The following is a 26,915-nucleotide window of genomic DNA, read 5'->3' as shown; positions in this document are numbered from 1 at the left end:
CAGGGTTTTATAACATAATTCTGAAAGTATACAAGATATAAACCAAAATTACTTGGCAGGCAATAAATTAGGAAAATCTCAGCTTGCATGGGAAAAGACAAATTAGCAGACATCAGGCAAAGGTGATCCAGATACTACCTTTGTCAAAGTCTGTAAAGCAGCTATTATAAAAATGCTTCAGGAAGTAAGGGTGAACCTACTAAAATTAATAGAAAGAAAGTCCCAGGAAAGAAATAAAAGATTAAAAATTAACCCAATGAAAAATATAGTTAATGAAATGAAAAGCTCACTAAATGTGCTTACTGGCAGTTTGGAAATAATAGGCCTCAACTCAAACATATCAGTAATTACATTAAGTGAGACTGGTCTAATGTAGTTACTAGAATGGATAAATATAACAAGATCCAACAAAATGCCTACAGGAAACTCACCTGTAGATAGTAAAAATGCAAAGGAATGTAAAAATAAAAATCATGCAAATGCTAATCAAAAGAAAGCTGAAGTGGCTACATTAATACAAAAAGTAGACTTCAGAGCAAAGAAAATGAGGATCAGATGTTAAAATGACAAAATGGTGTGTTCACCCAGAAAACTAGAATTTTACAATACATGAAGCAAAAACTGAAAGAAATCAAATAGAAAAATTCTGTCATGGTTGGAGACTTCAACATTTTTCTTTTGGTAAACAATAGAATTGATAGACTGATAATCAGCAAGTTTATAGAGGAGTGAGACAGTATCATTAATAAATTAGTTCTGTTGACATTTTTCAGAGCACTTCAACCAATTACAGAAGAATACATCCTCTTCAAATAGGCCTAAAACATTCACCAAGATCATATCCTAGATCACAAGACAAACCACAACAAATATAAAAGAACTGAAATCATATATATTTCCAACTAAAATGGAATTAAACTAAATCAGTAACAGAATGTGTCCACTTAGAAATCAACACATTTCAGAATAGTCAATGTGTTGAAGAGGAATTCTCAAAGGAAATTAGAAAATATATTGTGCCAAATGAAAATGAAAAATAGAACATATCAAAATTTGTGAGTTACAATGCATGGAGGGAAATTTACAGTATTGTAAATGGTTAGAGAAGAAGAAAATAATCAGTAATATAAACATCTACCTTAAACTAGAGTAAGAAAATAAAAATCTGTATAAGTAGAGGATTAAAGAACAGAGGGAAAAATCAAAACAAAAATCTGATTCTTTGAAAAGAAAAATAAAATTAACCAACAAAAATGACAAATAAAAATAAAAGAAGACACTAATTGTCAACATTAGGCATGAAAAGGAGATAAGACCTATAGCTATTAAATGAATAAAAATACTATGAACAATTGTCAGCACATAAAACTGACACCTTAGATGAAAAGGACCAGTTTCTCAAATGGATCAGTTCCTTAAAGACCCGAAACTACCAAAACTCAAATGAAATGGATAACCACACCAACCCCTTTACATTTGTTAACTATAGCTTAAAGAAATTTAACATTCAGTTTAACAACCTTCTGAAAAAGGAATCTTCAGGCCCAGATAGTTTCCTGGCAAGTTCTACCAAACATTGAAAGACAAAATAAAACTAATTTTATACAAACTCCTCCAGAAAATAGGAGAGAAGGGAATGCTTCCCAATTCATTTTATGAGTCAGCTTTACCATAATAGGAAAGCCAGACAAAGATAAGATACTACAGACCAGTATTTGTCATGAACAAAGATGCAAAAATTTTTAATAAAATGTTATCAAATCTGGCAGTATATAAAAAGAATACATCATGGTCAAAGAGGATGCAAAGCTTATTTAATATTTGAAATTCAGTGTACAAAATTGGGAGGCTGAGACAGGAGGGTCACAGGTTTGAGGTCAGCCTCAAAAACTTAGTGAGATTCCATTAAAAAAAAAAAGTGTGTGTGTGTGGGCATCCTGGGAAGTGTAGGTCAAAGGTAGAATACCCCTGGATTCAATCTCTAGTACTCCCAATTCAATCAGAATTCAATTTAAAGAATCACATTGTGTGTGTGTGTGTGTGTGTGTGTGTGTGTGTGTGTGTGTGTGTGTGTTACTAGAGATTGAACCCAGGAACATTCTACCTTTGAGCTACACCCTCAGCTCTAATATTTTATTCTTTACTTTGAAACAGGGTCTCATTAAGTTGTGGAGGGCTTCACTAAATTGCAGAGGCTGGCCACAAACCTCCAATCCTTTGGTCTCTGACTCCCCAGCACTGGGATTCAAGCATGTACACCAGGCCCCACATAATCTTATCAATGTAGAAAAAGCATATGACACGAGTCATCATTCATTCATGATAAACTTATTTAACTAAATATTTTTTCATCTTGGTAAAATCAATTTTTTTTTGGTGGTACTGGGGTTCCTGGAAGCCCTTCTACCTCCGGGCTACACTCCCAGACCTATTTTTATATTTTCATTTTGGAAACAGGGTCTCCTAAGCCAGCGCGCGCAGCTGGCTTCGAACCTGAGTGATCCTCCTGTCTCCGCCTCCCAAGCACGGGGATTACAAGCATGCGCCACCACGCCCGGCTTGGTAAAATCAATTTTTAAAAATACATCTAAACATGTAATCAGTGATACAAAACTAAATGCCTTCCCCCTAATATTTAAAATACTACTATTTTACTGGAAGTCTTAACTGGTGCAGTAGGGCACTGTAGGAAATAGAAATTGGAAAGAAAGAAATAAAACTTCTTATTCACAGACAGCATTATTGCCTCTGTAGAAAATCCATGGGAATCTACAAAAACAAAATAAAACCCCCCAAACCTCCCAGATATAATAATAAGTTTAACAAAGCAATAGGATCTGAGGCCAACACACCAAAATAAACTTATTTCTATATATTAATAATAAATAACTAGGGGTATAAACTTTAAAAAAAACACTATTTATAATTGCCTTATGAACATGGAAATGAAATACCACAAACATGTTTTGGAACTACAGTTGTAAGCTATAAGCCATTAGCAGCGGGTAGTGACACACACCTGTTATTCCATACTTTAGAGGCTTCAATAAAAGGATCAGAGATTCAACACTAGACTCAGCAATTTATTGAGATTGTATTTCAAAATAAATATGGCTGAGGGTGTAGCTCAGAGGTAGAATTACCCTGGGTCCAGTTCCCAGTATCCCAAATAAACACAAAACAAAACCCATAAAACACTGGTAAAAGTAATCAGAGAAGATCTATATCAATTGCCCTAAAGGACTTAAGAATATTAAGCATAGCAAAGATACCAATTCTCTCCAAAATTTTCCTATAAGTACAATTAAGTAATATTACTAGGAAGAGTTTTTGGTGATTTAGACAAACTGCTTCTAGAATTTATATGGCCAGACGTGGTGGCACAAGCTTGTAATCTCAGCATTTGGGAGGCAGAGACCAGAGGATGGTGGTTCATGGACAGCCTCAGCTACTTAGCGAGGCCCTTCACAACTCAGTGAGATCCTCTTTCAAAAAAAAAAAAAAAAAAAAAAGACTAGAATTTATATGAAAAGGCAAAAGAACAAAAATAACCAGAGCAATTTTGACACAGCTGAGTGAAATAGGAGGAATCACACTATCAGATTTGAGGACTTCCTATGAAGTTGTAGTAGTCCAGGTAATGTGATATTGTTAAGGGCTAGATAGGCCAATGGAACAGAATAGAACCACACAAACAGTGGATAGATTTCTGGAAAATTTGCAAAAGCAATTAAATGGAGAAAGGAAATCTCTTCAACAAATGTTTATTATATCATCTGAGTTGCTATATAGAAAAGCAAACCTCACACTTTGTTAAAATATATCTGGGTAGAGTGGTGTATGCCTATAATCCCAGTACTTGGGAGGTAGAGACAGGAGAATCACAGTCTCAGAACCAGCCTCAGCAATTTAGACACTATTTCAAACTAAAAAATAAAAAAGTGTAATAGCTCAGAGGTAGAATCTCTCTGGATTGAATCTCCTGTAAAAAAAAAAAAAAAAAAAAAAAAAAAAACTCCTCAAAACTCAATCCAATCATACCAGTAACAAAACAAATCTTAAATTGGATAGTGTAGCTATATATAAAATGTAAAACTGTACAGCTTTTAGAAGAAAACAGAAAAGTTTGGTGACTTTGGCTTAGGGGAGGAGTTCTTGCATCGCATCTCATGAGCAGCCCTAAGAAGGTTAGCTGCCAGGACTTGCTCCTCAGCGTGTGTCTTTGAGATCCGTTTAACACGTACTTGTGTTCAGTGCATGATGGACGTGTGACCCAGTGAGGTAGTTAATATGATTAACGTTTGTTGAGCATCCACTGTGCATCAGGCACCGTTTTAACTGAATCCCCACAGCATACTCTCTCATTTTGAAGATCAAGAAATTGAAGCACAGAAAAATCAATGAATATACCTTGAGTAATTTCTAGGAGTAGCAGAAAAGCACAAATCAGTGATTTTCGTGGCTCCTGGGACCCAGATATGTGCTTTCAGGGCATCTACTTGTTTTCAGTGTGGGGTTTATTCTCAGGCCCACTGTTAGGTTGGCAGGTCTTTGAGATCGAAGTCTGTGATCTTAATCCACTTAAATCTATTTAGCGCCATCGTGTGTCTGGAGTGGACTTTGCAGGAAGGATTTCTTCAGCATCAGGGCTCAGGTACAAAAGATCTAGAGGGCAAACTGGATTATCAAAATATACCAGGTCAGTGTGATTGGGAACTTGAATAGCACTGGACCAGAACTTTCTGGTGCATACCTCTGCTGAGACTGGATCATTGAATCTTGGAAATAGATCCAGAGGGCATTTAGCAGTGTCTGGCTCCCTGAACATCTGTGCTCTAACAGAGGCCTTGAGCAGGTATGGTACCCCCAAGGACTGCACCTTTCAGAAGGCTGAGGAGTCCAGTTAGCTCTCCCTTGTGCCATTAAGATGATTTAGTGGACAATGCTAGAAAGTGCTTCAGACTTGGTGTGTTTAGCAGTAGAACTCAAAATGGGAAAAAGGGTGTGGGGCAACCTACTCCTTCCTGGAGATTTGCTCATTTGTTTTGGGAGAAAAGGAAAAGAAATGGGTCAGAATGTACTGAATTCTTGGAGCTCTTTGATGAAGTGGATGCTGCATCTTGCTGAAAGAGAGTGGTATACTCTAGTCAAAAACTCTCAAAACAAAAGCATCTCCTACCTGATGCTATTCAGTCTTGTTTTTGCTCTTTTACTTTATCACTTACTTTTCTATTATGGAGGTGATGCTCACACTGGGAAAACGGAGAAAGTGAGAACAACACAGTCAAAAGATATAGACTTAATGCTTAATGTTTTATGAGCTTACCATTCCTTCTGTGCACAAAGATTTGAGTGTTTTATTGGATTCAGTGATCATTATGCTCTTTTTTTCCCGAGTTTTTATTCTTTTTTTTTTATTGGTGCACTGTATTCATACGTCATAGTGGGATACTAAAAAACTTTTGTAGACATACATGCACCCATTGCCCAGTCAGCCCCCACCCGATCCCCACCCCATTCCCTCCCCATCCTTCCTTCCCACACTTGGCTTAATGGTTGACATCTAGTATTATAGCAATTTATCCAAAATTAAAAATGATAATCTCACATAACAGTTTCATTTGTCTGATACCAAGCTTTTGATAACTTAAAGATAACATTTCAATATTTCTTTTTGCTTTCTTTCTTACCAGAGAATATTTTTTTCTTTTTTTTTTAGGTGAAACTATCATATATTTATATATTTATTTTTCAGAAAAAATCTATCCTAATATGGAATATGGACTCTAGATACCCAAAACGATCTCGAAAAAGAACAAAGCTACAAGATGTATATTTTCTGATTTCAAACCATATAAAGCTACAATACTTGACACAGTGTAGTACTGTTCTAAAGGAAGATATATATACCATTGGAGTTAAATAAAAGCCTAGAGATAAATTCTTCCATATATTGTCAAGTTATTTTTGACAAGGTTTCCATGAACATTTGGTGGAGGAAATAATAATCTTTTAACTAAATATTGTTGAAAAATAATAATTATATAAAAAAGAATAAAATTGGACCCTTACCTAATCCCATATACAAATATTAACTCAAAATAGATAAGAGACCTAAATATAAATCTTAAGATTATAAACTTTTAGAAGAAAATCTGGGTCATAAAACCTCACAACATTGAAATTTGCAGTGATTTCTTGGATATGATTTCAATGGCACAGGCAACAGAAGAGTATACAAACTCCCTAAAAAATAGCTGGGCGTAGTGGCGCACGCTTGTAATCCCCGCACTTGGGAGGCAGAGACAGGAGGATCGCGCAGGTTCGAAGCCAGCCGCGCGCGCTGGCTTAGGAGACCCTGTTTCCAAATAAAAATGTAAAAATAGGTCTGGGAGTGTAGCCCGGAAGTAGAAGGGCTTCCAGGAACCCCAGTACCATCAAAAAAAAAAAAAACTCCCTAAAAATAAAAAAAAAACATTGTATATCCAAAGACAATGTAAACAGAGTTAAAAGTTACTAATAGAATAGGATAAAATATTTCCAAATGTTATATCTGAAGGTATATTAATATTCCAACTAGACATCCTAAAAATTAACAACAATAAAGGCAAACAATACCATTTAGAGATAGGTAAAAGACTAACATAAATAATGAATCTTCACAGATAACTAATCTTAGTTGTCTGTTGGATGGAAAATCTTGTTTCTCTGGTTCTGGTGTGTGTTACCTATTTCTTCTTTGTAGTTAATCTCTTTGAGTATATTTTTCTAGCGCTGGTTTTGAAGACATAAATTCCTTCAGTTTCTGTTTGTCATGTAAGCTTCTTATTTTCCCATCTAATTTGATAGAAACTTTTGCAGGGTAGAAAATTTTTGGCTGGAAGTTGTTTTCTTTCAGAGTTTGGAATATGTTCCTCCAAGTCCTTCTGGCTCTCATGACTTGGTTTGGGAAGTCTGGAGTGATTTTAATGGGTTTGTCTCTGAATGTCACTTGGCCCTTTGTTTTTGTTGCCTTTAAGATTCTCTGCTTGGCTTCCACATTGGTCATTTTGACAATTATGTGGCGTGGGGATCCTCTTCTCTGATCCTGTCTAAAGGGAGTTCTATAAGTTTCCTGGACCTGTGCATCGACCTCTTGCTCTATGTTTGGAAAATTTTCTGCTATTACTTCCTTGAAAAGATTGTTGATCCCTTTGGTTTCACTTTCTTTTCCCTCCTCTATTCCAATTATTCTTAGGTTAGCTCTCTTAAAATGGACCCATATTTCTTCAATGTCAGATTCCTGCTGTTGGATATTTTTTTCTAGATTAGAAACCATGCGTTCATTTTTGGAGTGATCATCTTCTAAGAGTGAGATTCTATTCTCCATGTGGTCTAATCGGTTGTTTGTACTTTGAATTGAGGCCTTTACTTCATTAATTGCATCCTTTATCTCTCTTTGGCTCTCTCTGAATTCTTTTTGAAACACCTCTATTATTTCTACAGTTATTTTCCTGATTTGATCTTCTAGAAATCTCTGATTTTCTGTTTTATCGGGTTCTGATGTTGTGGGGTTGTGGGCATTCATTGCTCCATTGTTATTCCTCTTTCCCATGATTTTGGAAGTTTGTGCCTTCTCTTGGTTCTTCCCTTGTGTCACTATGACTTCACTTAAGGTGCTCTGGATCTTGAGTCTGTGGTATCTCAGACCCCACTACTCCTTTACTGGGTTGTATCACAGAGTCTCAGACCCAGGAAGTCGATAGAGCCTGCTTTAGACCATGGGGCGTGCCAGGTTGGGCATTTTCCTATGGTGTGATATCTCTGCCACCGCCACTCCCCCACTAGGTCAAGTCCCTGGGAGTCAGTACTGGGATTTCTCTTCTGGAACCCACAATTTGACTCACTGTTGTTGAGTGTGCCGATGGAGCTGTCGTGGGCTTGGTGAATTCGCTGCTGCTGCCGCCGGTGGCTATATGGCGGCGCTGCCACGCCCTCGGCCATGAGGCTGGCGTATTTCTTCTCTGGTTTTGAGCTCTGCTCTGAGTCCCTGCAGGGTGTGCTGAGCCCAGCCTCTGGGAGCTTTAGATGCTCTCTGTGCCAAGAAATCTGCCAAATCCCACCTGGCTGTTCCGCAGCGGCTCACCTCGGCTCACTGTCCACCGCTCCTCTCTGGAGCCTGGTGGGCTGTTGAGTGCGTTCGTCTGGAGCTGTCTGGTGAGTTCACCGCTGCCGCCCGCAGTAAGGTGCTGCTGCCGCGTCCTCAGCTGTGAGGCCAGCGTATCTCCTCTGTGGCTCTGAGCTCCATTCTGAGTCCCCCTCCTCTCTGGGGCTGGCGCTGCAAGGAAAGATGGTGCCTGCCGTTCTGCGCCGCGGCTCCGGCCGCAGCACTGCAATCTGGTTTCTTTTTGGTGTCCCGTTTTTCCAGCCCTCTTTTTTTCTGTCCCTTGTAATTACATTTTTTTTTTTTGTTTCTCTGGTGATGGTGTTTTCTGGCTATGAAAGGCACTGATTTTGTGGTAATAGAGATTGGTTGTTAGCAGGGCTCTTAAGCCCCGCTTTTCTCGGTCGCCATCTTCCTGGAAGTCCCTCATTATGCTCTTATATCCACTTTAAAATTATCTTTTCTGGAACCTTTTACAGGTTAGGATACAGCTTTGGTAAATTACTATATAGATTGAGTTCTAGCATCATGCTATAGACATTTGGAATTTAGTTAATTTTGTAAATGATACTCAGGGAATACCTCTGCTTTATTTATTTATGCAATCTAGGGTTATCTCTTTTGCAAATCACAGTGACTGAGAGGAGGTGAGCTTTCATTTTCTTAGAATGGACACCTAGCAGCCCAAGCACCCTGGCTGTTGGGCTTCACCACCTGGTAGTGATGGGATTTGGGGCACATACCTTCACTTCTCAGAGTTTCAGTTTTTACTTTTGTCAAGTGGGGTTAATAATAACCACTGCTCAGGGCTGTTCTGTTAATAACATGTAAAGGCCCTCCTTCAAGCAGAATACACATGGAGCACTATGTAAATGTTAGCTTTTCAAAATGCTTACAGCACAAAATAGTCTTATTATAACAGGGTTTTTATTAGTTTGTCTGATTGTCGGTAATGTATGGTTACTTGTTTAACCTCTATAGTCTAGTATTTGTTACTTAATTGTTTCTTTTTAAAATGCCTTTGCCAATTCTGATGAAAATGCTACTTCATTATTTTAATTTACATTTGGTTTATTTTAGTGAGAGTGAAATAAATTTTGTTACTACAGAATATCTTGTTGCTTTCTTATAAAGTGATTTTACTTTTTTAAAGTTGGATTTAAGAGCTGGGCATTGTGGCACATGCTTGTAATCCCAGCATTTGGGAGGCTGAGACTGGAGTATCGTGGTTCACGGACAGCCTCAGCCACTTAATGAGGCCCTCCACAACTTAGTGAGACCCTGTTTCAAAATAAAGAATAAAAAATTGGGCAGGGAGTGTAGCTCGGAGGTCAAATACCTCTGGGTTCCAGATCAACAACAACAACAACAACAAAAAAAAAAAAAACCATTGGATTTAAGGACTGAATGTAGTGGCAAGTACCTATAATCCTAGTACTTAGGAGGATGAGACAGGAGGATTGCAAGTTTGAGGCCAGCTTCAACAAATTACTGAAGCTCTCAGTAACCTAGAGAAACATTGTTTCTAAATAGAAGGTAAAATAAGACTGGAGGTATAGCTTGGAGGTAGAATTCCTCTGGGTTCAACCTCCAGGACCAAAATAAAAAGTGGAATTTAGTATTTTCTTATGAGTTTGTATGAGCTATTTATATAAGAAATTATTTAGAGTTTTATATTTGTTGTTTTATGCATATTTATTTAAAATTATATTTTCAAATCAAACTTGTTTTGGTGGTACTGGGGTTATATCAAACTTTTATTGGTATGTTATGTACTTATTTCTCAAATGAAAGAATGCAATTATAATTGTGATCTCTATAAGTATGACAATATTATATATTCATTCTCAACTATTCTTCCTCTTATTTTTATATCTTACTAAATTTGTCTGAAATATATAGCAGTGTTAATGATAATGAGCTTAAGTGAACATTACTTTAAACATATTCTTGATGGCCGGGTGTGGTGGCACACGCTTGTAATCCCCACGCTTGGGAGGCAGAGACAGGAGGATCGCACAGGTTCAAAGCCAGCCATGCTGGCTTAAGAGACCCTGTTTCCAAATAAAAATATAAAAAAATAGGTGTCTGGGAGTGTAGCCCGGAGGTAGAAGGGTTTCCAGGAACCCCAGTACTGAAAAAAAAAATTCTTGATGTTGATAGAAATGTTTCCAGTATTTCACCATTAACTAGAAAATGAATCTATTATTTCCAAATGTATACTGTTTACTATGTCAAGAATATGTCCCATTCCCTCCTCCATGGCACTGAGGATTAAACCCAGGGGCATTCTACTTCTGAACTGCACCCCCCCTTCCAGCCCTATTTTATATTTTTAAATTTTATTTTGAAACTGTCTTAAGTTCCTGAGGGAGACCTCAAACCTCTTACCCTCCTGTCTCCACCTCCCAAGTACTGGGATTACAGGCTCCATCATCACACCCAGCTTGATTTCTTGAGTTTCACATATTTAGGTGGATGGTTTGCTTTCCCCAGAATGATCGTGTGGTTTTGCTCTTTGGTCTTTGTTGGCCAGGCTCCTAATGAATTTTCTAATATCACTGAGCATATACTTATTATTTGTGTTGTGCTTTTTAAGGTCAACATCTTTTCATGTAGATTGTGTCCTACAACCTACTTTGCATTGTATGTAGTACATAAAAAAGGAATTAAAGACAAATCTATTAATATGTTAAATGATCATTTCAATTATTAGATTATCAATTATTTTTATATTGCTCATCTGTATGTTTCACTTTTCTAAAATGGTGTTTCCAGCTATTGCCAACAGAAATAAAGTTTTAAAAAACTCAAATAGACTTTCTACTATTACCAGCAAAAAAAAAGTTGCTCAAAAATTAATGTCATATTAATTAACTATAAGTGAAATATAATTTAGGAGGTTAGACAAAATTAAGAAAAACTTATTTGGGGGTAACTTCTTTATTATAGAGAGGGCAAATTATTTTGATGCTAATGGAGCTGAAAAATTGAATTGATATTTGTTTAAAAATAACACAGCCTGTGTTATTTTGGAGATTATGACAATATGTAAGCTACTCAGATTTTAAGTCTTTATCATGTACTTAGTTGAATTAACTTGGGAAGACCCCATACGGTCTCGGGCCTGCTACCCCAGGCTGGGCCACTGGACAGGTTACTTTGGAAACTTCATGTGTCCTTTTGGTGCCATGGGAGGTCACAGCTCAGATACCATGGCAAGGATGCTTTTGCCCTCTGTGGGACAGGTGCAGACATGGCCAGGCCTGCATTTATCCTTCAAGCCACACAGAAATAAGACAATGGATTCGATAGTTTATGTCTTCCAGATGTTTTTTTTTTTATGTAACCAACTCTATTTCTGAAGTGAGAATAGCTAATTTCAGAGTTTAGGACTTTTCTTCAGATTTGGTTCCTAACATACTGTATACTTGACATACAAAATTCTCAGTTGACATTGTAATAATTGACGATTATATTTCATAGAAGCCCATAATGTCTCCTTGCTTCCTTCTCTTTTCTGTAGCTTTGGGCCAGATTATGTTGTATGTGGATGGGATGAATGGAGTGGTAAACCACAATGAAACCATCCAGTGGCTGTACACGCTCATTGGCTCAAAGGTAAGAGAGCTACGGCTAAACAACTTGTTCAGTTTACACGTCCGAAGCCTTTGTTGTTGTTATCCTCTCAAAGATGATATTGCAGGAAGAACTGCTATGCAGTTTTGCTCAAGTCCTAGGTCAGTATAAATGAGGGCCACTACTTTATAGATTTTAAAATACACTTAAATTGCAATCGCATATGAAATGTTAATGTACTTCTATTCTTAGACTGCAATCAAGTGCTTTTGGCATTTTTTTTCTACAGTACTGGGAACGGAACCCTGGGACATTCTACCTCCGAGCTTACCCACGGCCCTATTTTATATTCTTTATTTTGAAATAGGTTCTCACTAAGTTGCAGAAGACCTCACTAAGTAGCCAAGACTATCCATGAACTGCAGTCCTCCTGTCTCAGCCTCCTAAGTAATATTGGGATTACAAGTGTGCACCACCATATTTGGCTTGCATGTTTAGTTTTTAAGGTTTAGTTAAAACATTATTTCATAGACATAGTATTTATGTACCTCCTGTATTTCATGCTCACATACATTATTTACATACCTGTTTGTATGTTGTATGCACACTTGTATATATAGATGAAAGAATTTGAGATTGCCTTTCAACTCTACCATCAATTATAAAAGTAACCCACATTTATTAAATGTGTACCAGGCACCATGCTGGGTGTTTTACAAGCATCATCATCGCATACAATCCTCATGAGATCACTATCAGGTAAACCATATTATCCTCATTTTGTAGTAGAAGAAATAGCACATGATTATGGGAATCTAGCCATTTGCTCATGGACCTTGGCATACATTGTTTAGCGATGGCCTCGGTGAGCTCCCACACCCTGTGGAAGTTCTGCCACGAAGCAGATCCACCCACCATGGTGCCACAGTGAGATGCGGCGGGGCTCTGGCCCGGTCTCTCTGGGTGGATGGTGGTGGGGTGGAAAGGGGTGTTAAGGACCTAGCTGTAGGGGGCTGAGGGAGGAGTTGCAGGGGCTGCTGTCCTGGGCAGGTGCATGTGCAGCAGGCTGGAGTGTGGTAGGGCTGGTGTCACAGAGGGGAGCATAGTGGCTGTGGGGCAGCAGAGTTGGGCAGGGAGGATGCTGAGGGCCGGGATGTGACAGAATGAACACAGCTTCCTGGGGTCCCTGCCGAGCCTGTGGCCAGCCCAGTCATTCCCCAGTCCTCGTGCTCACTGTCCACCCAGCTTAGGCAGCATGGGTGAGCCTGGTGTGCACCAGCTATTTGCAGCCCCTGCCCCTGATGTGACACTGTGACAGCTTGGTTCTCTCATGCTGTGTCTTCTCCTTAAACTTCCAGGCTCCTGCTGACCATATCCTCGCATGACAGGGCTTATCCTCTGTGATGGCTTCAATGCATAAATGCCTAGGCAGGTCCCTGGTCTTGGCAGACCCTTCCATTTTCCTTCACTTTTCCTTTTTCAGAATTATTGATGAGAGAATTTTTTTTAATTTCATAGTAGAAAAAGTTATGGTTTCCCTCAGGAGAAAGCCACCCTCCCTTGGCTTTGTTTTCTATGGAAAATGGAAGTGACTGTTTCGAAACTGATGTAAGTGAACTTGGAAGCAGCGGAATGCTGGCCTGCTAGGTTGACTTAGCCAGGTCGAGGGAAGATTCCTATCTGATATCCTGTTTATTCTCTGTCTTTTCCTTTTGTCTCCTGGGAGCCCTCCCCAACTCTCATTCTCACTTGGAAGCTGGTCCTTCCCTAGGGCTCTTTGAGTGGTCTAGAGGAACTTAAAAACTAGAGAGACCAGAGGAGATTTTGTAATAAAAACAGACACAAGTCACAGCTGAATTAAAAAATCTTTAACGTTTCATTAAAACATCAAGTTTTATTTCTGAAAGGAGATAGAGTGAGGGTAAGATTGGGGTGGTGGGTTGGAACCAGGGAAGAGAATCGATGTGAGCAGAAGGAGGAAATAGAGTGGGTGCCATGGTCCAAGTGCATCCCTCAAATCTGCGTGCTCAAAGCTTGATGACAATGCAACAGTACATGGAGGTGTAGCCTTTGGGAGGTGTTGAGGTCGTGAGGACTCTGCCCTGGGGGTGGGTGAGCACCACCGTAAGAAGGGCTTGAGGAAGTGGGGTCATCCTCTTGTGCTTTTCTGCATGTGAGTGAACAGCATTCCTCCCTTCCAGGATTCAGCAGCATGGTGTCATCTTGGAAACAGAAGAGGCTGGGGCCTTAATCTTGAATTTCCTAGCCTCCCAAACTGTGAGAAAGTTCTGTTCTTTATAAATTTCTCAAGTGCAGGTATATTTTTTTTTATAGAAGCACAAACAGAGTAAGACAGAGAGGAAAGAGAAGCCAAGATGGAAAGAAATGAGGAGACCATAGGGGAAGAAAAGAAGGAGATAAGTAAAAGAAAACAGGGCTGCAAACACATGTCTTGGCTCAGTCCTGTGGTGTTGTAATAGTTCGTTGTCGATTTCTTTGGAATTATCCTGTAAGGAAAATAAACAACTGAAAAGGAGCACATAGGAAATTCCTTAGTGCATTTCTAAACATGGAGAACTCAAAAGTAAAAGCTTCAAAACTAAGTTTGAAGGAGGCATGCTTCCCCCACTGAGTCACACAGTGTGCATGTGTTCTCTGCTTCTTCCGGGTCCTGGCCGGAAGGGAGGCCTCTGGGTGGGATTGCTCTTTGGTTCCTCCCCAACCACTTGGATCACCAGCCCTGGACCAGAGTGGATTTTCATTTTCGCAAAGTCTTATCCATAAGAGTCGCTGGCGCTTGCTGCTATGAGGACAGCAGAACAGAGCCAAGAGTCAGCCTGTGCCTTGGGGCTCCCAGTATTGTTAGAAAGGAAGATATTGGTGACACCCACAGTCTGTGTCCCACTCATTCACTGTGATGTCAGATGAAGGTCTTAAGTGATCCTGCAGGATGCACCCAGCTTCAGACCAACAGCAGAAACCAACAACAGTAGTAGCCACCAAGTATTTTTTTCTAAAATAAGAAAATAATTTATTTTAAAAATTAAGAATGACAGTTTTTGCCTGAAAATAATGCCTTTGTCCTATAGCAAGCTTTCAGTGATTCAGGGGCCTGCTCATCACTTTATAAAGAATTCATGGATTGATATGTCTTGAATTTCTCTATGGCCCATGACCTGTTATCAAGGTCATTTAAATCAGCATGACTATGGATGGAGGAGCAAACTGTGAACTCTTCTCTTCCCTTCCAGACAACTTAAAAACATCTGAAATCCTATACTCCTTGACCTGCTTGATTCTCCAGCACCTTTGGTATCAGGAGATAGACTTCATAGGAAAGGGAGTTAATGACATGTTGGTTCCATTAATAAGACATATAAAACGTATAGTAGCTTTTACATTCTGAGTGCAGGAGTTCTAACATATTTCCACTTATGAGGCCAAAGTTCTTTTTGGGAGGAAGGCTAGTACTAAATCCTGATAACCAACTTTTGCCTAGGTATTCTTTTTTATTTTATTGGTACATTATAGTTTCACATCATAATGTGGATCATATTGACAATGGCATACAGAAATAAGAACTCTTTTATACTGTTAATGGGAGTGCAAATTAGTTCAGCCGCTATGGAGATCAGTGTGGAGATTCCTTAGAAAACTGGGAATGGATCCACCATATGATCTGGCTATACCACTCCTGGGTATCTTTCCAAAGGGGTTGAAATCAGAAAAGTACAGTAACATATGCACAACCATGTTCATAGCAGCATAATTCACAATAGCCAAAATATGGAACCAACCTAGGTCTCCATCAACAGATGAATGGATTGTAAAATTATGGAAAATATACACAGTGGAATTCTACTTAGCTATAAAGAAGAACAAAATCATGTCATTCACAAGAAGATGGAAAGACCTGGAGAACGTTATGTTAAGTGAGATCAGCCAACCACAGAAAGAGAAGGGACATATGTTTTCTCTAATATGCCCAAACTAGGGAGTATTGGGGATACCAGAGGGACTCCTGATAATGAAGAGGAAACCTCAGCAAAGCTAGAAAGGAAGGGTAGGAGGGGAGGAAGAAGGCTGAGGTTGATTATTGGAGGAGCTACATTTGATTATGTGTATAAGTGTGAATGTAGCATGGTCAACCTGGACACTCATTGTCAGGAGGAGGAGGAAGGGGAAGCTGGGGTGGGGACCAAGTACTGTGTGAATGTATGCCATTATCAATATGGTCCACATTGTGATGTGAAACTATACTGTACCAATAAAATAAAAGTAGCCACCAAGTTTATTTTCATTATTTTTCTTCCTTCTTCCTCTTATCATTTCTATTCTCTTTCCTCCTCTTCTTCCTTATCTCCTTCATATTTTTTTGTACCAGGGATTAAGCCCAGGGGCATTTTACTTCTGAGCTAGACATTTATTTATTTATTTATTTATTTACTTATTTATTTATTTAGAAATGAGGTCTCTCTAAGTTGCTGAGGGTCTTACTAAATTGCTAAGGCTGGTCTTGAGCCTGTGACCCTCCTATCTCAGCCTCCCAAGTACTGGGATTACAGACATGTACCATGACACCCAGTGGTTATGATGAAAATTCCCTCTTTCTTATAAAACCATTGCAGCGTCTGCTGACACTCCTCCCTCACCCCCTCTGGGTAGTGAAGGCTCTGGAAGCAGAATAGATGCATCAACTTAACCAAGGTGCTCAGGCTCTGAGAATGAAGCGGCAGTCTCCTCTTTAAACATGCAGCCCAGACAGTACAGCTGCAGTAGGTTTCCCCAGCTCAAGGCCCTGATATTTTCCTTTGACCAAATCAGATTCCTCCTAACCTCAAAGGTTTGCCTTGACATCCTCTGTGTTTGCCTTAAACAGGCACAGAGTTGATAAAGGAAGTAGTGGGTCAGAAAAATCTTGTTCTGTTTTCATAATTCTTCGTTTTCCTTCCATGAAAGGCAACAAGATGTGAATTTGCAGCTGCCAGAGGGTTGTTATGCAATGCATATTTGCAGATATTTGAGACTCATAGCCAGAGGAGAAAATGATCGTTCACAGCCAAATAATGACTTCTTAAAAGCAAGAAAAAAGTGTTTTCAATAAAATGTATTTTTTTAATTTACAAAAGTCCATCTTGAAACTCCCTAGTTAGAGTTAAGAGGTAGACGCCCATCCTATTACTTATCACAGGGTGTGGATTTTTTCTCTTTGTACATCTGGAATTCTAATTAATTGAGGTAAGATGGTTAAAAATGTGTAGCCTGTCCTTTCATCACCCTAACAGGGAAAGTCTCTCTGCATCCCATCCTGGCGCAGGGTAGGCGGCAGGGGCTCCGTAGGGGCATGCCCTCGCCGCCTTCCCAGTTCCCCAGGGATGCTCCTGACACTTTTCTGCTCTGTTCTTCCAGCTGTGCCCCAGGTTGCTGACCTCTGGGCTGCTGTTGTGGTTGTGTGAGGGTGGGCATGTGCCTTACTCCACATAGTTCAGCTACGAAGCCTGAGTGTGGGAGTCCCTCTTCTCTCCCCTTCCCCTTCCTTCTTTCCCTCCCTCTTTCCCTCTCTCTGCTCTTCCCCTCTCCCCCTTTCTCTCTCTCTCTTTCTCTTGGACATGGCCGAAAGTTTCCCTAGGAACACCAAATAAAGAGAAGAAACATGGCACTTAGAATGGGGGCGTAGAGAAGGGAAAAATAGACAGGGATGCAGGGTGTCTATGAGGTGCAGTGTCACTGTTGTGAGGAGATGGAGCTTGGCTCAGAGTTGCCGTGGGAACAGAGAGTGTTGGAGATGTGGAGACATCTTGAGGAGTAGCTGCCTAGCACTGGATTTCTGGATGTAGAAAAATGAAAGCAGGAACCAAAGGTGGGGCCACAATGTCACCTCTGGCAGGAGCACCAACCTTAAAAAGAAGGCTTTGTTGACACAGAGTTTGGACACATTGGTTTTGAGGTGAAGGAAATGTCCCAGTTGGCCCGAAGGGTAGCTCAGCCTGTGCCTGGTGCTGGCAGTGTGCCAGGAATGAGGAGAGAGGCCCAGCAGGCCCTTGGGTCTTTGAGTCATTAGCATGTCCCTGCTGTGTGATCTGCCCTGAAATGCTTTCTTGGTTCTACAATACAAAGCAAGACTCCCAGCCTTGGAGAGATGGTAAAGCCATGTCGAAGATGCTCCTGGCATCCGGAGTCACATTCTTGATACTTCTAGAGACATGAAAGGAGCATTGTGTCCCTAAGTGGCTGGACCATTGTTGGCCACCAGAGCTGTTGAGAAGCCTGTGTGCCACTTGCTGGAACAACGTGTCCTCACTTCACTGCCCTGGCTTTCTAAAGACAGGTTTTCTGCAGTCCATCCAACCTGCACTGTGGTTATGTGGGCATCCTTGGGACGGGATTTCCAATTCTTCATTATACTGGGGCCTAACTTCTCCAGGGAGAAGGCATGTTCTCCCACAAGTCACACAACTGTTTCATTAGCCTCTCAGCAGCAGGCCTGGGTGCTCTCTCAAATGGAACTGGCAGTCAGCTAAACCTCCCAGGGTTTTTTCACACATCTTTGTCTGCCAGTTTCTTCCAATCTTCATGTCTGTGATTGAGTGACTTATATTTAAATGCAGGACTTTGCATTTTCCCCCATCAATCAGACCAGAGTTCCAGCCTCAAGATAATTAAGTTGTTTTTGTTAGTGCTAGTGTTATTTAACACAGATTTACTAAGCATTCTTTATCATAGATCAAGATGTTAAGGGAGACAAAGACAAGGAGTGCCTAAATTGGTGCAGCTTTCACACTGACAGCAGTGGTCAGGGCACTTTAGGGCTATTGTGCATTTGGTAGGAAGAGGCTTAAGTCTTGACCACCCAGCTGCAGTTCTTCATTGGCTATCCTAAAGTCAAGATATCCTTCACCTGGCGATAAGTACTGGGGCACTGGGGTCCGGCACACCTGTGTGATCTTTTTGCTGGATCATCTTTTCATCTAGAAAGTGAAAAAAATAGTGAAGAATGTGTAAAGCATCGTACCTATCCTGTGTTGCTGATAACTCATTTTCAAAGGAGCCCACCAACCTCCTGACTCAAAGATGTGCTTAGTTTGCCAGGACTTGCTCACCTCGAGGCCACTACTTCCTGGTATTTTCCTCTTTTCTATGTGCTGAAGACATTCATTCAAAAATTCTGCAAACCATTTTGTCATGTATCATTGGGTGGGTACATTCAGCTGTAAGATCAGTGTCTTGCCCTGTCTGTCCCTCTTCCTTTTCCGTAGTTGCTGCTCTGTCTGATTTAGATGCGTGCTCCCAGGCCTGCACCGTGCAAGGCTTTCTTAGATCTGAGCCTACCCCCGGCCTTTAAATTTGCTCAAATTGCCGGGCGTGGTGGTGCACGCTTGTAATCCCCGCGCTTGGGAGGCAGAGACAGGAGGATCGCGCAGGTTCGAAGCCAGCCGCGCGCGCTGGTTTAGGAGACCCTGTTTCCAAATAAAAATGTAAAAATAGGTCTGGGAGTGTAGCCCAGAGGTAGAATGCCTTCCAGGAACCCCAGTACCACCAAAAAAAAAAAAAAAAAAAATTTGCTCAAATTATTGAATGAGTTTTCCTTGTTGAGTTTTCCTTGGTGGCACTGTCTTCCTCCCCTGCTCTGCCTCCATGGCTGAAATTCTTCCTCCTCCACATTCTTTTTTATTTTATTTACTTATTTATTTATTTATTTATTGGTGGTACTGGGGTTCCTGGAAGCCCTTCTACCTCCGGGCTACACTCCCAGACCTATTTTTTTATATTTTGAAACAGGGTCTCGTAAGCCAGCACAGCTGGCTTCGAACCTGCGCTATCCTCCTGTCTCTGCCTCCCAAGCGTGGGGATTACAAGTGTGCACCACCACGCCCGGCCCTATTTATTTATTTATTTATTTATTTATTTACTTATTTTTGCGGGTCTGGGGATGGAACCCAGGGGCATTTGACCTCTGAGGTACACCTTCTGCCCTATTTTTTATTCTTTATTTTAAAACAGGGTCTTACTAAGTTGCAGAGGGCCTCACTAAGTAGCTGAGGCTGTCCACGAACTGCGATCCTCCAGTCTCAGCCTCCCGAATGCTGGGATTACAAAGCGTGCATCACCATGCTCGGCATCCTCCCTATTCTTGCTAGGGAAGAAAAGCTGTTCCTCCTTGGATTGCAGGCCACTTGGCTTGCCTGTTTATTCCACATGTGCGATTGGCTCAAGAAAAAATTATGATTTTAATTATTATTTGCCTTATTCTTAGCTTGGGAGTGATCACTTTGCACCTTTCTAAGTAGAAAAATATCCAATTTTTAACATATTTTGAAAAGCTACCATTGATTTATTTGATATGAGATCTATTCGGCCAACAAATTCTATATGGTGCAGCCAAAGGAAGTTATCGGAACATTACTTAGTGCCTTGATGCATAATATTGTCTTAAATCAATTCTGGGTACTGCATTTTGTGTTTCTTATTTCCAAATTACTTGAATTAACATATACTTTATTAATAGGAATCCAATCAACACTAATTTTTGTTTCCCTAAGTACAGTATAATGTACTGGGAATTCCAGTTTCTTTCTGGATGTAAACATACTCAGATATGTACCACCATGCCTGGCCCTAAGGTTTTAATGGCACATTCATGTGCTATTCTTGCAAGTGGCATTGTAAGCAAAAGAGAAGACTTCCTATTTGAGTCTGTTGCTTTTCTGCTTCCTACCTGATGTCATGCCTAGAAAATGAATTCTAACTCATTTGATTTTTTTGATGTGCCCATGTGCAGACTCTGGTCTCACAATGTCTTCCAAAGACAAAGACTAGTGCAAGCTGTCCCCACCCTCCTTCTTTTTCTTCCACTGAGATTATCTGCACATGGTCACATCTTTAAAAAAAAATCAAATGAGTTAGAGTGTTTTTGTAATATATTTGGGTTTTACTTACTTTCTGATAAAACCCACCTTATGTTATATAGAATCTATTAGAAATTGGGAAGGGAATGGTTTCTGTTGGACTCTTCTGACTCTACAAGGTTTTAGGGCCCATTCTTAACCTGAGTATATAGCATTGGAATAACATGTTTAAGTAAGAGATGCTTATAGTATATACTTTAAGTAGCTAGAACATTAAAAATAATTATCAAATCATTCTAAAGTTCTAGCAAGCTTATAAACAATTTGGTCAATTGTCTATAAGCTTACTAGAACTTTATAGATCAAGATATCTTTATAGATCAGGTTAAATCTTACAAATTTTGAATTCAGCTTAGTAACCAGAATCCAATTCTTTAACATATTTATGCTGTTTTAGTGGAAAATGAAATAAATAAAATGAAGCATGTTTTTCTAACCCCTTTCATAATTTAAATCCTGAGGTTTAGAAATTGTTTTCTTTTTTGGTTGTTGAATTTTTAGAAGAAGAGTTAGGAATTTGAAGGTTTTTTGGAATACTTACTTCTACTTAATGAGCAGCATATTTGACCAGCTGAGTGGAGTTCTTGTATTTCCCTAAGTACAGTAAAATGTACAGTTTGTTTCTAGGTGTAAACATATTGAGAAATTGTCCTATCTTTTTTCTATACATCTGGTGGTTACATTTTATATAAAACCTAGGTACCCTGTTCTGGAGACAGGGACTCCACACCCTCTGTGGGTTAACCTGGAAGACAAAACATCAAGCTGTATGTGACACCATCCTGCCCTCCCTCCCTCTGGCCCAGACTCCCTGAACTGGAGGTGACATTGGAACCAGAAGTTATTTATGGGATATGGAGGTTCAGTCCTTGGCCTATGTTTAGCCTGGCAAGTGTTACTCTCCTATGTCAACAGACATCTCTGTTTCCTTAAAGGCTCGTGGCCTTGCTCTTGGGCTGATCAGGAAGAGAGTGTAAAATGATAGCTCTCTGTGACAGAAAGTAAGGCTCAGCCCAGGTGCCGCCAGAATGTGCTGCGCAGCGTGCAATACTTACAGCCCACCGCATGTTCCTGTCCTCTGTTCTGGCCTCACACAAGGGCATTGTGTGTGGTTCCTGTTATGTACTGTGATTTGGCTGCATGCTTTGGAATAATGTAAGATACAGTTTCCTATTATAGTGGACGGAGTTTAAGTGGATCCCTTGGAGTGTAGATCAAATGTAGGTAACAGCATCCAGAGTCTGGAGCCCAGTGTGCCATCTTTGACAGGAAGGAAGTAGCATTAGTTGCGTGAACAGGGGCCCCAAAGCTATCACGAAGCTCTCAGGCTCTGTGGAAGCTGGGAAGGGCTGGCTGGCTCCACTGCCGAGCTTCCCTGACTCATCCACACTACAGGAGCTGTCCCCTGGAATACTCTGTTTGCACCTGCCCTTAGCTACCTGGCTCCGACTCTGTAGCAGGAGTATCTGGCTACGAGAGTCTGGCTGCCTGGCTCCAGAATCTGTACCTCTCGGTCCATGCAATGCGGTGGTGGCCAGGCTCCCCTCTCTGCAGCTGAGTGGCCATCTCCTCGCAGCAGGGCTGTGGCTTTGTTACTCCTGTAAGACCCCCGCTGAGGGGAGACCCTCAATCAACCTCGGGATAAGCGACGACAGCAAGAACACATGAGAAACTTTTAATCTCCTTGATGCAAAAGCAAGAGGGTTTATTAAAGAGCCAGTGCACTGGGGCCGACCTGAATAGGAGTTCGGCCCCAAGCCGCTGAAACTGAGGGTATTTATAGGGAAAAGACCATTAGGGGGTTTTGGGCTAAATTGCATGCATTTACAGAAAATTACAGAATCATTTGAAAAGTACATTCTGTAGTCAAGAGTTAGATAATACCAGGTGTAGTCAGTAAGCTCCCGGGTCAAGGCGCTCTGGCCCAGACAGTATAGATAAGATGGGGTGGGCTTATCGCACATTTTACATTCCTAAGCTGTGAGCTGCAGTAAAATATACTTTTTCTTTTTAACTATTAGCTGGCTGTTTTAACTATTAGCTAGCTGCTAGGGGCTTATGATTTTTTTCTAAATGGAGCCTTTCACTCCTACACAGAACCTCTCTGGGTACTGGGCATCTGGGAAGTGCCCTTGACTTTGTTGAATGTGGAAGTGGAGGATCTTGATTGGGAGGAAACTTTTTCCATTAAAAAAAATTTTATTGGTTCATTGTAGCCATACAATGGAGGTATGGTAGAGGCATACATGCACACATCACATATTTAAATGATCCAGGGTCTGAGGCAGAAACTCCAGGGGTGGGGAATTTGCTCCTACCTCTTATCCTGTTGGCCATAGGACCACCAATGCTGACTCCTTGTTGCCTGTAGAAACATTTTGTGACCACTGTATCATCCCAGGCATCCGGTACTTCATGGAGAAATCAATTCTTACTATTTCCAATTGGAGCTGGACAGGCAGTTGTTTGAGCCTGGAGGTCATTGTCATGAAATTCTTCTTCAGAACATGAAAGGGCACCTGGCAGAGCAGGAATTCTGACAGTTTAGGTTGGAGTGACACTTTGTGACTTGTCACAAAACTGTCAGCGGTGGAGCCACATGGTGATGCGCATGCGCTGCGGCATCTGTGCAACTCGTCCCCCCTCCCTCATTGCCCAGGCTGGAGATGCTGGCACTTGCTGTTCTTCCTGCTCTCTCTCCCTCCTTCCCTCCCTCCCTCTCTCTCTCCCTCTCTCTCTCTCTTTCTCTCCCTCCCTCCCTCCCTCTCTCTCTCTCTCTGCCCTCCCTGGTTTGCTTCTTCTCTGCAGATGTGGGCTGGGGATCTCAGGAGCTGCTTCTATTCAAATGTATCCACCAGAAGCACAGGTGGTACTAAGTGGATTTAAAAAAATGTTTTTATATATCATAGTGAGTTTCAAAGTTACACAAACATGCACACAGGCACTGGTGTGTTTACCTTCAGGTCTCGCCTGCTACCTGCCCCCCTCCATGCATAAAAGTGAGATTGGTAGTGACACCTTTATACATACAGCATAATTTCTTTTTTTTTTTCTTTTTTCTTTTTTATGTGCTGTGGTACTGGGGATTGAACCCAGGGCCATTCTACCACCAAGCTACACCTCCAGCCCTATTTTATTTTATTTTTGCAGATTTGGGGATGGAAACCAGGGGCATTTGACCTTAGAGATACACCCCCTGCCCTGTTTTTAATTCTTTATTTTGAAACCAGTTCTCACTGAGTGGCAGAGGGCCTCACTAAGTAGCTGAGGCTGTCCATGAACCATGATCCTCTGGTCTCAGCCTCCCGAATTCTGGGATTACAAGCATGCGCCACTACGCCCAGCTTTTATTTTATTTTGAAACAAGATCTCGCTCGGTTGATGAGAGTCTCACTACTTGCTGAAGCTGTCCTCGAACCTGCCATCTCGCTGTCTCAGCCTCCCAGATACTAAGATTTCAGGTGTGTGCCACCACACCCAGCATGGCAAAGCATAATTTAAACTGTCTCATTCATCAGTTCTTCCTTTTCCCTTCCTGCCTCCCTCCTCCATCCCCATCCATTATTCTGGTCACTCTTCCCAATTTTCTAAAGTCCCTTTTGTTCCTATTTTCTCTTCCAAATATAAGAGAAAATATTCTGTCTTTGACTTTCTGAGATGGGCTTATCTCACTTTGCATAATATCTAGTTCCATCCATTTATCCTGAAAATGACATAATTTTGTTCTTTATGGCTGAGTAGAATCCCATTGTGTGTATATACCATGTTTTCTTTATCCATTCATCTGTTGATGGATACTTAGGTTAGTTCCATAATTTGGCTATTGTGTACTGTGCTTCTATAAACATGGGTATACATGTATCACTATAGTAGTATGTATGCATGTATATATGTATATATATATTTATTTATAGTGGATGTCAAACCCAGGGGCATTCTATTTTCGAACTATAGCACTAGCCTATTTTTTTTTCTTTTTAATTATGAAACAAGGTTTCACTAAGTTGCCGAGAAACCTGCTCTTCCTGCCTCAGCCTTCCAAGTACTGGGATTCCAAGCATGTGTACCACAGTGCCCCGCCCATTCCTGTCTTTTCAGGAAACTCCATGCTGGTCTGCATAGTGGCTGTAGTAATTTGTTGTCTCACCAACACTGTATAAGAGTTTCTGTTTCCTTGCCTCCTCACCAGCTTTTATTATTGTTTGTGTTCTTGATGATTGCCATTCTAATTGGAATTGGATGACATCTCAATGTAGTTTTGATTTACCTTTTCCTGATTGCTCATGATGGATGTTTAAGAGCCTTGGGATGGGCCATGTGTTTGGACTTAGAGGAATGGGTGTGTGGCCTTCATGGTGTCTGTGTGGAGTGTTGGAGGGTTTTGATTGCATTGCATATATGTGAGGACAGTAAGTTAAAAGGCTTCTGGATAAATGAGGATTTATGGTAGAATTTTTTGAAGTAATGAAGTTTTATTACTGTCAAAGCTGTGCAGTAATGCTAACAAGGAATGTTTGAGGAGGAGCCCTCTGGATGTATTTTGATGATTAGTTATGACATGCTTGCAATTAGTACCAGGCATTTCCATGAAATTAATGTTATGCTCCTCTTCTTTCTCAAGTAGTTTAACTATCTAGTATATTTGTTATTAATTTATGTAGTAAAGCTTCCAGAAGTACACAAGTGTAAACTTAGATTCAATAGAAATTAAATTCATAGAAACCTAAAATTATAAAGCATAACAGTTTGAGAATTTTTAAAAAATAAAATTATGCAATGCTGGAAGAGCTATGTATAAAGCTTTGGAACAGCAGAGAGAAAGACATGAATGGGCATGTTGATCCAGTAGAAAAGGAAGACTTTGCTGGAAGATAGTAGTTTTGTTTTTCTTCATTAAGAGCCTTGTAAGAGAGAATGGCTCAGGGATTCTGTGTGCCTGGAACTGTTGGTAAGGACCCGGTAGCTGCATGGCTGCTCACAGGGAACTTGTGAGATGGCATAAGGGGGTCCCTGAGGACATCAGCTAATGGGAGAGGTGGGATTGGGCAACAACCAGGTTCTTTCCCAGGAATGCATTGTGAAGGCTTAAACCACATAATAATAGTCCACCCACTGAGGAAGTTGCCAGGCCTGGACTTGCTAGGTTTTTTGTTTGGTTTTTTTTTTTTTTTTTTTACTTGAAGAAATTTCTTCAGCTGTAAATGTACAAAACATAGTTCATGGTACTGTACCTTCCCCTTGTAGTTGTTGAGAAAACACTTTGGAATTTAGTCTGTTTCTGGTCAGAAAATAGGAGGACATTTGTAGACCTTGATAAGAGTAGAATCCTGTAAAACACTCAGAACCCTCTGGGGCACTAGGTCCCCTGTGTGGTGAGGATGGGGCCTTGACAACGGAAGCCTCAGCATGACATACAGGTGCCTCCGCTTAGCTGCAGGCTGGGCTGGGGCAGGGAGTGGCAGCTGGAGCTGAGACCAGTCAGTCCACACAGCATCAGGGGTGATGGTTGTTGGAAAGAGAGACCTCAAGACATGCTGGCCTACCCTTTACACAGCATCCAGGGGCAGCTTCTCCTCTGGGAGATGAAACAGTGTTACTGCTGTCATGTTGCTTGTGCCTGTTTTAGGGTTAGCAGAGGAGGAACAGGAGGTGAACAAAGTGAATCCAGAAGGCCCTCCCTGTGTGTGGACTCACATCACAAAATCAACCAGCCACAGATTTAAAATATTCTCCCCCAAACTGTACACAACATGCAGACTTTTCTTCTTGTCACAATTCCCTAAATATTATAACAGTTACTTGTATAGAATTTACATTGTATTAGGTATTAGTAATAGTTTAAAGTGTGTATTTATAGGAGGACGTGTATAGATGGTTTGCAACCCCCATGGCATTTTATCTAAAGGACTCTACTAGCATCTGTGAATTTCGGTATCTGTGGGGATTCTGAAACCCTGAGTCCTCTGTAGATACCTCTGTGGTTACTGAGGGGTGACTGCACATCATTTCAGGTCATGGCAAAGGATGTGAAGAGACTGAAACAGAATGATGTGGTAGTGGCCAAGGGCTCCTTCAGGTGAAATAATAAGGAAAGTGTTTTTCATGGGGGGTTATCTGAGCCATGAAGGATGAGAAAAAGCCAGCCCTGGCGTGGTTGGTCCCAAGCAAAGGACACAGCCAGCAGGAAGACCCGAGCCCGTGAGTAAGCTGTGGTTTGTTAAAAAGCACATACTCACACCACTAAAGGGTCAGTGATTGCAGAAAGCTGGCCAACATGAGGAGAGAGT

At 40.8% G+C, this 26,915-nt stretch overlaps 1 protein-coding gene across 5 annotated transcripts in view; it reads left to right on the top strand.

Moving 5' to 3' along the window:
• FHOD3 (formin homology 2 domain containing 3) overlaps positions 1-26,915 on the top strand; it is a gene marked incomplete at both ends in the record, with an annotated part of 515,230 nt that overhangs the window by 303,192 nt on the left and 185,123 nt on the right. For all 5 annotated transcript variants that reach the window (XM_080714776.1, XM_080714775.1, XM_080714774.1 and 2 more), the window contains one exon: positions 11,670-11,764. In XM_080714776.1, coding sequence (XP_080570902.1) covers positions 11,670-11,764 — 95 coding nt within the window. The remainder of the gene's footprint in view (positions 1-11,669; positions 11,765-26,915) is intronic.

The sequence above is a fragment of the Muscardinus avellanarius genome (genome assembly GCF_963383645.1).
Source record: "Muscardinus avellanarius genome assembly, chromosome: 17".
Classification (NCBI taxonomy): domain Eukaryota; kingdom Metazoa; phylum Chordata; class Mammalia; order Rodentia; family Gliridae; genus Muscardinus; species Muscardinus avellanarius.
This window is presented reverse-complemented; position numbering and strand designations above follow the sequence as displayed.